At 35.0% G+C, this 12301-nt stretch overlaps 1 protein-coding gene across 1 annotated transcript; it reads left to right on the top strand.

The window, feature by feature from the left end:
• The first annotated feature begins 10418 nt into the window (after nucleotides 1–10418).
• LOC147503182 (uncharacterized) lies at nucleotides 10419–11198 on the top strand. Its single transcript, XM_086604732.1, has one exon. It carries the CDS (start codon nucleotides 10419–10421, stop codon nucleotides 11196–11198), a length of 780 nt encoding a protein of 259 aa, XP_086460858.1.
• Nucleotides 11199–12301: the final 1103 nt, after the last annotated feature.

Below are 12301 nucleotides of genomic sequence, written 5' to 3'. Positions count from 1 at the left end.
GACGTTTTGGTGACTAAGATTCAATCCAAGTTCTAAATAATTTATGGTGAACCTCAATCAAATAATCTTTGAAATACTTACCAATACTACTTCAAAAGGCAGTAAAAACTATGAGTAGTTTGTTTATTATGTGTAAGAAGGGCTGTAATGCAGTAATGTAAATGTAATAAAATGCACATTTGGGAGCTAATCATGCATCCTATGTTGAGGCCGTTATAATAGAATTAGACTAATGACCTAATTCCACGTATTCAAGCATGGGGGATTGATTCTCATGGTTTACTCTCTTGAAGAACCAACTCACAAGTCTCACATAAGAGAAACAACTCAAGTTCCACAATTTTAGAAAACTAGGCTAACAATCATTTTTAATTCCTTCTCTTGTAGTTGTAGTATAATAGTAAAGGTCTACCACTAGTTGAGTTAAAGCATTTGAAGAAGAGAACCAAAAGATGAGATGAAAAGGGTGAGAGAAGGGTTTTTCTTTTGGGGCTTTTGTTCCTAAACTACTAAAACAATAAGAGAAAAAGAGAATACTACTTGGAAAGATCACTATGAGGAGAGTGATCCACCAAATAGAAGGAAAAAATTTATGAATAAAGATGACTCAAGTTACTAACCATCCAATGATTTAATATATATCCCTAGATCTTCCACCTCTTGTGGTACAAATATGCAAATCTAGTATGTGAAGAGAACTAGCCCTATCTCTAGACCTTCTAGCTCTCTTCTCATACTCTCTAGTTAGCTCTATCTCTATCCATTCTAACAAGAGAATAACACGAAGTTCAATAGTAACCACAAGTCACCTTCACTCAATCATCTTTTCACCACCGCTTGATTTCATAAGTAAAGATTAAATGAAGAACTTGTGTAAAACGTACAACAACAAGAAAAAGAAATAAGAACAAAAACTGTTATTAAAGAAAACACAAAGCTTGAAAGGAAAACAATAGTGGAAAACAAGAAAGAAAATGAAAACTTCTATCTAACCTACTCCTACTCCTAACCTAATGAATTGAAAATGAATTAATTCCAGAGAGAGAAGAAATCTCTACACTTATATATGTGTAGTGATTTTACAAGGTTCCCCTCATTCTTTTGCTTAATAATTAAGAAAACCTATTCTAGATAATTCTCTACTCTTCTTTTGTCTTCTTTGGATAAGTGGATATAAGACTAATGAGTAGTGGATAAGATCAATGAGTTGTGGATAAGATCTTGGGCCTTGTCTAGTCAAGCCAAACCCATATGTCTTTGGATAGGTTGAGTCTTTGGCCTTTGAGTCTTTAAGTGTTGCTTGAGTCCTTGCGTCTTTGAGATGACTTTGACCATTGATCGTTGACTTTTTGGCACTTTCTCCAATAAGCTTTAGTCTTCATAAGATGTGCTAATTAGCTCCTTTTAGCGCTAAAATCTAAATTGGCTTGTATCATGTAAAAGGTAAATAGTAAAAGCAATGAATTGTCTATTTATTAAACACATAAATTACTTTATTGAAGCATTGTAAATTAAGGGATAAAAATGCATATTTGAGTTTTGATCAGGGCTTCATTGTAGGTAGAGGGGGTATAATGATCCATCTAATAATACTTGTAACGACCCGCCTCATCCTACCACATCGATATTGTCCCCATTTAGCCATTGCGAACATTCGACAGTGTGGGGTTTTCAAACTCTGGATAGCAGTTTCTCTGGAGGTCACCCAAATTCTTGAACTACTCCCACCCGAGCACGCTTAACTGTAAGAAATAGGGTCTTTGGCGACAAAAAAAAAGTGTTGCTGAATATTGCAAATACGTCGCTAATTATATGTCGCGATATTTTCTAGAGTGTCGCACATTATATTTTGCGACGTTTTTTTGGAGTGTCGCGCCATCGTAGGTATACGTAATGATATAGTCGGCAAAGATACAAAGTGACGATTTTACAACGTCACCAAATATAAAATCTTCACCGATGATGCAAATCGTCGCCATTGCTTCTATTTTGTCGCTAACTCATTTTCTTGTTTTCTATACAATAACGTTGCAAAATAGGTTCATCGCCATTAAGACATTATTAGATACGTTTTTATCGTCGGTAAAGGTCCAAAAAATTTGAAAATTTTAGTGTTATTAGCGACGTTATAATCATTGCTACTAGTTCAAAAAAATTAAAAGAATTGGTGTTATTAGCAACGTTTCTACCATCGTTACCAGTCTAAAACTGATTTTTACCTACACCACATCATACCTCTTTTGTGACAAATTTTTTTTAATGTGATCGGGCTATTCGAGAATATATTGTCATTATTACTAATTCTTTATCATTTAGGATGTAATTAAAAGTGCCACTAATGTTGTGCCATTCTACAAGTATTTCTTTTTTTGTTTTGGATAATAACTTGTCTTATAAGTTTTTGTAAAAAAGTACAGTAATTTAACCTAAAAGCACAAAACACATTGCAAACAACTTATTGTATTTCTAACATTAATAAATTTGTCGATCAGTTACACGATCCATTTACAAAACATGTTCCTTGACATTCAATAATCTCAAATTTTAAATATATTTAAACAATTATCTATCCACAAAAAATGGTGATCATCAGCCTCTAACAAGATTGGTTTGACTTTGTCTTTCATTCACTGAAGTCCAAACTTTAGCTGCAAAAGAACCAAATAAAAAAGGATGATTTAGTTTAAGTAAATAAACTGAAAACATAATCTCTCCTTTAATATAATCAATTACACAAAGTCACAAACTAATCCAAGTATTAATTGTAAGCTAATTAAGCAATTCACCAATGCAAAAAGAAAGACAATGATTTAAGAAGAAATAGTTAGGTAATGTGCAAATCAAGTTGTACATGGGACATGGGTTAGTCAGACAATGGGAGCTTCGGATCAACCATGACTATCTGCATACCACTCTACCCATTTTGTAAATGTCTTATATGAAGTTTACATGGCTTGTCAGAAGAAAAATGTATGTCTACAAGGCTTAGATGTTCTACACATAAAATAAAATATATTAAAAAAAAAAGCCTGGTACTCAAAAGTAAGGGCATACCAAAAAAATTGTTAACTGGTGGGATGTGGTAGATCACTCAACTTAAATATCAAAGATCCCTATAGGATGAGACAGTGGGTCATGTGATCAGCCATTCCCAAAACCAGAGAATCATTCCATCTGTTGATAGTTGCACCCATAGTACAAAATATTAGGATATGGGTATTTATTCACTACACCAAAACAGCTTTTTTGTGATGCTTATTTGGCGTCACAAATAATATTTGTGACGCCAAATAGGTGTCTCAATTTGCATCACAAAAATTTATGACGGCATATTGGCGTCATTAATTTGTGACGACATTTTGGCATCAGTAATTTTGTGACGGTATTTTGAATTTGTGACGGCATTTTGGCGTCAATAATTTTGTAACGGCATTTTGGCGTCAGTAATTTTGTGAGGGTATTTTGAATTTGTGACGGCATTATGGCGTCACTAATCATATTTTCGTTTTGCTTTTTAAAAAATCATAATAATGCACCTGCTGCCATATATTTAGAAACTACTTGCAAATGCTATAATCACTACTATACAATTGTTTCCATTCATCCATCCACATCTGATTACCACACAAATAAAAGAATAAATCTTGTATTAAAAATATTTAATATATATAACATTGTATTCTCAACAAACAATATAATTGTAACCTTGCTACATGCGTAGTCCCACATAGTAAATTTCATTCAACAATTGTATTAACACGCCTACACTTACAAAGAACCAGTTCTAATACTTACAAGGAACCAGTGGACAACGACTTATAAAACAACAAGAAACACTAGCCCACCATAGTTTGTCTTCATAGCCTTCTTTTGAACTTCTCTCAGCCAAGCTTAATGCAGGCTCACTGCAGAATCTAACATTGAAGAATTGACTCTATACATACTGCCTTGTAACAAACTTGAATTGTAGAAGAAGTTTTACAGATCGAAGCTTCTCTCCTTTACGGTTGAAGAGTGAGACTGCATCAAAATATCAAGCTTTTTCACATAAGTGGGCAGAGACCAGCTGTTTTACCTTATTTGCATCGAAAAGCCCTGGATTTGTAAGACGGGTAATCTGGGTCAAGAAAGAAGAAATAATAGTGAATATGAATAGTAATGATATGATCAATAAAGGCCAGTATAGAAAAATAGAAAACAGACTTAGTATGAAGCCAACATAAGAATATACCTGATTTTTTAGATCTGAATGGATATCAAATGCAGGTTGCAAAACGAAGATGAACAAAAATATTAGTCTTCAAATCTAAATGTTTCAAAATTAAAGCATTGCTCTAATGTCAGGAGAAAAGGATTGTTTATAGAATTTGGTAATGACAGCACGTACCTGAGGAAAAACAAAATCATGGTAAGCATCTCGTAAAGATGGTACAAGAACCACTCGAGTAGCATAACCCATATATTCAGCATAATCTTGTAATTGAATCAGGTAAAAGAATAACGTGAAAGAATGCAAAATGGCTTCCATCCGAGAGTCTAAAAAATTGTAAGACTTTGTAAGTCTAAACCTGCTTTGCCCTAACTAAGGCACAGTACACAATATGATACTTGTAACAAAAAATCTAAACTTTAAGCAACAACAGCTATTTAATGATAATAAAAGGATTACCATCAAGCCTTTTAACAGCTTTCTGAGCGTCTTCGCCATACTTGTACCGAACAAACGCAAGTCCACGTGAATCTCCAGTCCTAATTCTCACGAAAAACAAAATTAAATTAACAACAAATTTACGGATTAATAACTGCCACACCCGACAAGAAGATTAAATTAAAACTCATATTTCGGATTATAAAGTCAACATGTTTAGCAGGTCCATGGTAGCCGCAGGCAGTAACAACAACACCCAGCAGCAGGCACGCACTCAGCAGCAGGCAGGTGGCAGCACCGTTAACACACTCCATCCAACAGCAACAACAACCAGCAGCAGAAGGCAGGCAACAGTAACACACACTCCATCCAGCAGCAACAACACCACACCTCACAGCACCACACTCACACACTACCACCTGCACACACTCTCACATACACCACACTAATACCAACACTTGCCAGCACACAATCACACCACATGCCAACACCACCACCACACTATGAACACACCACCACAGTATCAACAAGTTGCATGTATGGATCCATCTTGTACGAGTGCAAGTTGGTACAAGATCATATTAAACAAAAAGTTATTATAAAGTATAATAAGCCCTATCCAATTCTACTACTTGACTAGGCATTTGGTAGAGCATAGTGAGCATTATTTGGCCCTTCGAAAGTAGTTAAGTAAGCAACGATACACCAAACAGTTAGAATACTCACCAATTTGTTGATCCTGAGTGCTTATGCCTTTTTTCCATCGAATGGGCTTGTGTTAACCTAGCAACAATAAAAAAATCGAGATAGAATAGTAAAATCTCTTTTGTAAATAAATTGAAGGGTTACTCAATCGCTTCAAAAAATAAAACACAAAAATCAAAATATCAAGTGATATATGCAGGAGAGACAAATTATAATTGGTGGACTTATAAACAGCTGCGAGTTTGCGTTGACTACTCTGTCCACTAGCAAACGTTAACACATGCATGCGGTTCAATTTGCATTGAACAAATAGGCATAACCCAATATATTGAGATCAGACAACTTATCTAGCTTGGTATAAAATGAAGATGAATGTACTAAATCCAAAAATGGAGGGAAAGAGATACTAATCCATGTTGTCTTAGAAATTCATTGTTGAATCAATATAATTACACTGTGTGGTGTTCCATACCAACTTACCCTTGACTAGCTACTTGGTGGAAATCAGAACTTAAAACAAGTAATTGACGTAAACATGAAAACAAAATAATCAAAACCATACATTAAAAGATACTTATCTTGTTGATGGTTGCTCTGTAGGAAATAGCTAGGAAAATGAATGTCCATGCGTCCCCACTTCTCTCTTTTATGACTCAATTAAGATTCCTTCCTACTGAGAATCCCCCACTTCGAGAAAAATGGTGAGCATCCTCTTCAAGATAAATTGTGGCATGTTTAGGGAAGAGGTGGTGTCCTTACTTCTGAAGTCGTTGCTTGTTCGAGAGAACCCAAAAATGTGCATGCAGGAGTACCAATTCTTTGAGAAGTCTTTTTCTGTTCGTCCTTTTCCCATCATATTTCCAGGAGTTTCATTCCTTTCAGCCGCCCCCACCATTACTTAAATGTTTGTACAGTGGATATTGGAATGACATGACATCATTGGTATCGTCTTTTTCTCCCAAGCTAATTTCTCCTTGGCTAGACTTTAAGTTAATTACTTAAATGGTTGACGTTGGAAGTCCCTCCCCTGCAGCTGTAGTAGTGCAAAAAAAATGACAAGTCTAACTTTCAACAATAGTAGTGCTAGTAAGTCTAACTTGGAAACCAACTATTATAAACAAACTCATTCAGCAAGAACATTATAAACCCTAGAAAATGAAATCAAGAATTGCAAACCCAAAAACCAAAATCGCGAAAAAAAAATAACTAATTTTTATAGAAACTGACCTTAAAAGATCGGAAAGATGGTACCTTTGTTTAAGATGAACAACCTACCTCCTTCAATTCACTTTCATTGAAATTTGGGGAAGATGAACAAAAAGAGAGTGGAATTCGAATAGATTAAGGAAAGTGGAGACGAGGTTTCTCTCTGCTGTGTTGAGAAGAAAAAGAATTGAGGTCGAGAAGAAATCGTAAAGATTGGAAGTTGACGCCTCATCTGTGGCACATGCCAAACATGTGACTCTGATCCTTATTGAAGTGATACCTCCTTGCCGTCACTATATTTTCAATAACTTTAATAAATAAAGTAAAACTAATTTTTTGATTTATTGTGACGCCAAACAACAATACTGACGGCACTTCGACGTCACAAATTTTTTGACGCCTATTTGGCGTCACAAATTGAGAAAAGCCCCTGTCACAAAATATCTGTTATGGTGTAGTGATTGATACTCAATTTCTCGATATGTATCGTGGATATATCCCTCTTTTTGGGATATTTGACATTGTTTCACATGCAAATATCGTGGATATATCCAAAATATCGACAAATATCATGGATATTGTGGATATTTCTTGATATATCATGATACATTATTTATATTTATTTAAAATATAATAGTAAAGATTAAATAAAATTGTTACATACACAAAATATCGCTAAATATTGCAAAATATCTCCAAATATCATAAATATCGTCGATATTTGTAGTCGTATATATCTCTGAACATATCGTGATATTTATATATTTTTCTCTAAAATCTAGATAGATATCGACAAATATCGCGATATATCACGATATTTTGTGCACCTATACCAAATGGAATAATGTGCTCCAGCAATAAAATAAAGTGTATGGTGACACCTGAAGCAAAATTGACCATAAGTTCTCAACACTTCGTATAAATTGTGGTAAGCAAGCTATCGGTTTTAAAAAAATACTCACCTTACAAAATTAGGAACACCTGACCTCAATATAGAGGTCCCAAGGGGAGGATCATGAAATAAGTAAGCATGCCTCAAATTTCAGGAGACACAAGTCTACCCATTTAACTAAAACATGAACATTTATTTGTTCCCGAAATAATGTACAACGCGTATTTGTTTTTGCTTAAACAAAGCCCCACTAGTCTTACTCCTAATATAGTAACTTCAGCCATTGGGGTAACCTGAAAATCATCACACAAATCTAATTAAAATAGCCAAGTAAGAAGACCATAGTGATTCCACACCATCCAATAATTAAACTGTTCCACCAACAGCCCACTTGAACATCATTAAAGAGTGTAAGCCTCAGATAAAACTCTAGAAGTTACATAAACAAAGAAAAAAGAACTATGATTTCGTACTACATTCAAGGACTACGTACCTTGAAACTTCGACAAGAGCAAGTCTAATGCATGTTGGTGCTCATCGATTATTGCTTGTTGGGCATCAATTCTATCTCGTGAAATGTACAAAACACTCTGCTAGATGGCTCATTGCATCATCCGCCCTCGTCAACATAAAATCTGGAAACCACATACCAATACTGGGAGTTGTGTTACACACCATATCATAAAGGCATGCAATTAAGTAGACATCCAAACTGAAGGTTTCACACAAATCTTGGAAGGGGTAGCACAACTGGTCCGGCCTTGGGTTTGTTCCCCAATGGTCACTAGTTTGATTCCCCTTAAGGCCACTGGCGAGGCAATACCTGGTCGAATTTCCAACCAGGGCCCCAGGATTAGTCGAGGTGCGCGTAAGCTACCCCAGACACCCGGTTAGCAAATAAAAAAAAAAAAAAAAGGTTTCACACATGATATATGACTAATTTGAGAGAAATCTTCTACCTGAACATACACCTATATTCCAAATAATAAAATACTTATTAATCCATTATAAATAACATAAATAATCTACTAGCTAGGAGTTATAGCTATATGGAGTACTAGTCTAACAAATGCTAGGCTCAAGCCTTTCAACACATCAGAGGGAGACATACACCCAGAAAGAGAATTGCCGTAGTCACATTGCTTAGTGTTTTTTCATGCGCCTTTAGCACCCAATTTGTTTCAAATTAGAGTATTAACACCCATTCCAATTGACTTGAAGTTTTGAATGAAAAACTAACTATGTTCCAATGCTTTGAAGCCTTGCAGACAACTTAAATTCCAGAATCCAAGCTATTCCAAACACAACACAACTAAAATTAAGAGCACATTAGTAGGTATTTCACAAACAAGCAAACATAATGTCAAGCACCATCTACTAGGAAAAGAATACCAAACTATTAAATTGCAAAGAATCAAGCCGTTGAATTCTTTATCTATGTTAGAGGTTTCCAAATGAGTTGAAATTTTGTAGAGATGATCTTAATGTTGAGGATATCATATCAATAAAAAGTTAGGTTTGAATTCATTTTCTAGGTTAAGTTTTACTTTATATATATATAAAGAGGACACGTCAGCAAGTGTAACAAACAAGATTTAGTTAGAATCTTGACAACTGTGTATTGATAACAACCTATAACAACTTTGTAAAAATTAGTATATAAAGAGTATTCTGTAACAATTGAAAGAAAGAAATGAAAAATACATTTTTAGTTTTCAGTGTTTGTCTCAAAACATTATCATGGTATCAGAGCTTTTACCAGACGGTTTAAAGATCCACCATTAAAGAAAGCAATCAAAGCTTATTTTATTTATTTCTTCTTTAAAATCAAATGGCACGAACAAATCAAGTTCAAGGGTCTGATGCTCAAATTCAAGAAACCCTAAATTCATCTCAAGTTCAAGAAATATTCAATCAAACTTCAAATCAAGGTTCTGATGCTCAAATTCCAGGAACCCTAAATTCATCTCAAGTTCAAAGAAATTTATTTTCAAATCCAATGAATTGGGCATGATCTTTATGGTGAGTGCTTTACAACCACAAAAAATTAGCTTTGAATTCATTTTATAGGTAAAGTTTTACTTACCTACTTATTTTTTATAGGTAAACAATAAGAACTTGAAGACACTTTTATAAATCTAGTATAGAATTTTGCCGAATAGTGATGTAATACAATCTATAACAAAATGATTGCAGGTATTTGAAAACCGAAAAGACCTTGTTGATTGGTGCAGAGAGGTAGGGAGAGAAATTGGTTTTGTGGTTATCATTGCAAAGTCGGATAGTGTTGAAAGTGGCCGAAGACCTAGCTAGGGTGCTTTTAACTTGTGAGAGAGGCGGTGCTTTTAGACCTCAAAAACCAAAGAAAATAGATTGATACAAGCTATCCATGAAACTCACTCGACAGACAGAAACGAAAAAGTGCAAGTGTCCATTTAAGTTGAAGGGTTATCAACGTAATCAAGGCAGATGGGAAGTGGGAATATTTTGTGGAACTCATAATCACCGTCTTGTTGAAAATCTTACAGGCTATTCTTTTGTGGGAAGGCTAACACGAGATAAAGAAATGATTGTGATCGAGATGTCTGAGGCTGGAGTTAAACCAAGAGAAATTTTGAATGGTTTGAAAAGGAAAGACCTAGAGAATCTGAATGCTTTGAAAAGGAACGACCTAGAGAATTTGTCAACCCTAAGTACCATTTACAATTTTTGAGCGAAACATCGCCTTACAAAATTGCAAGGGAGATCATAGATGCAACAATTATTAAAGATGTTGGACGATCGCGATTACTATGAATCTCATAGAGAGAACTTGATTATAGGAGAATGCAAGAATCTTTTTTTTTTTGCTTATTTGAGATCAATTAAGTTTGCCAAGTGTTTTTTGGAAGTGTTGATTATTGATTGTACTACAGGACTAATCTTCACAATCTGCCATTGCTAGAAATTGTTGGGTTTACGTCTACGATGAAGACGTTTGCTATTGCTTTTGCATATTTAGATTCAGAGAAGGAAGATAACTTTGTTTGGGCTTTAGAAATGTTATACAATGTTTTGGAAGGCAAGGCATCTAGTGTGAAAGTCATTATGATTGATAGAGACTTGACATTGATGAATGCTGTGGCGCATGTATTTCCCATGGCTAAACACCTCCTTTGTCGTTGGCACATTCAGACCAATGTAATTACTAACTGTAATAAATATTTTGAAGAAAACAATGAGTTTAAGAAGTTCTACGAAATGGTTTGTGAGTTATTCAGTTCACCTATTGAATATGTCTATAATGAAAATTTGGTTGTATTTAGAAATGAATATGCACATATGACACATGTGGTACAATACGTCGAAGAGTTGTTGAACAAGTACAAGGAACAATTTGTGGAGGCTTGGGTTGATTTAGTGATGCACTTCGGCACTCACACCAGCAATAGAGTAGAATCCCAACATTCATCTTTGAAGAGAAATTTGAAGAGTTCGCGCAACAATTTGTACAAAAATTGGGAGGTGATTGATAACCTCCTTGAAAATCAGCTCAATGGTATACAAGCTTCATTTAATATTAGTCGCAACATTATGCGTCATTATTGTCGAGACAAGGCATATAGTGAGATTAGACGATTTATCTCTAGGGAGGCGATTGATATGTTGTCGAAAGAACTTGTACGTTCAAACAAAGTGGGCATTTATGAAAAGGAATGTGGGTGTGTTTTGAGGCGTACTGTGGTCTTCCATGTGCTCATGAGTTAGTACATATGGTAAAACTTGGTGATGGTTACATACCCTTGAGGTCCATAGATCGTCGTTAGTGGCAACTTGATTTTGAGCCAATGGAACTTCTAAGAGGGTCACTGGACATTTTACCTGAGGTGGAAGGAATCAAGAAGAAGTTCAACTGCTTACCAAAACACCAAAAACTAATGTTGATGAAGAAATGTTTAGAGCTTGCTGATCTAAAGACTACACACATGCAAGAGCCTAAAGAAAAACTCAATGTCAAAGGTAGGCCATCAGTTTCAAAGAAACATGTGAAAGTATCAACTCAAGATTAGAATGATACAAGAAGAGAACCATCTGCTTTTGAGTATGTAGAGACGCAAGAGGAGAAAAAAACAAGTGAACAAGTTCCGAAGAAGAGGGGTAGGCCTCGTAAGAATCAAGGAGAGAATAAAACAATTGAAGAAGTACCTAAAAAGAGAGGCAGATGATTAGCTCCCAAATGTGCATATTTATCCATTTACTTTATATTATTGCATTACAACCTTTCTTACGCATAATAGATAGACAACTCATAACTTTTACTGTCTTTTGCAAGTTACATGCCATTTTAGACCACTTATCATAAAAGATGCATTTTAGCGCGAAAAGAAGCTCTATTAATGCTTCTTATGAATACTCCAGCTTGTATCAAAAATTGTTGAAAAAGTCAAAATCAAAGTCATCGGTCAACGGTGAAGGACTCAACCCCAGAAGATTGAAAATTATGTCCTTAACTTAGAAGACTGGAAATGGATGGCCTTGCCTCAAAAGTAGTGAAGTTCTAGTGGTTAGGTTTGTTGAGTGAGGTTCACCATAAATTGTTTAGAGCTTGACTTAATGGGACTTTGAAGGAAGGAAGGTAGGTTTTTGATCAGCTCCTAAATGTGCATTTTATTAGCCGTATATTGCTGCATTACAACCCTTCTTATGCTTAATGAAAAGACAACTCATAGCTTTTATTGCCTTTTTCAAGTTATGGAGTATTTCAGACCACTTATCATAAAAGCTGCGTCTTAACACCAAAAAGAGCCTTAATCACGTTTATTACGAAGACCAGAAGCTGCTATGAAAAAATACTGAAAAAGTCAAAGTCA

The sequence above is a fragment of the Coptis chinensis genome, chromosome 4 (assembly GCF_015680905.1).
Source record: "Coptis chinensis isolate HL-2020 chromosome 4, ASM1568090v1, whole genome shotgun sequence".
In the NCBI taxonomy this organism is placed as follows: Eukaryota; Viridiplantae; Streptophyta; class Magnoliopsida; order Ranunculales; family Ranunculaceae; genus Coptis; species Coptis chinensis.
The sequence above is the reverse complement of the archived record's forward strand: the minus strand, read 5'-3'. Positions and strand labels throughout refer to the sequence as shown.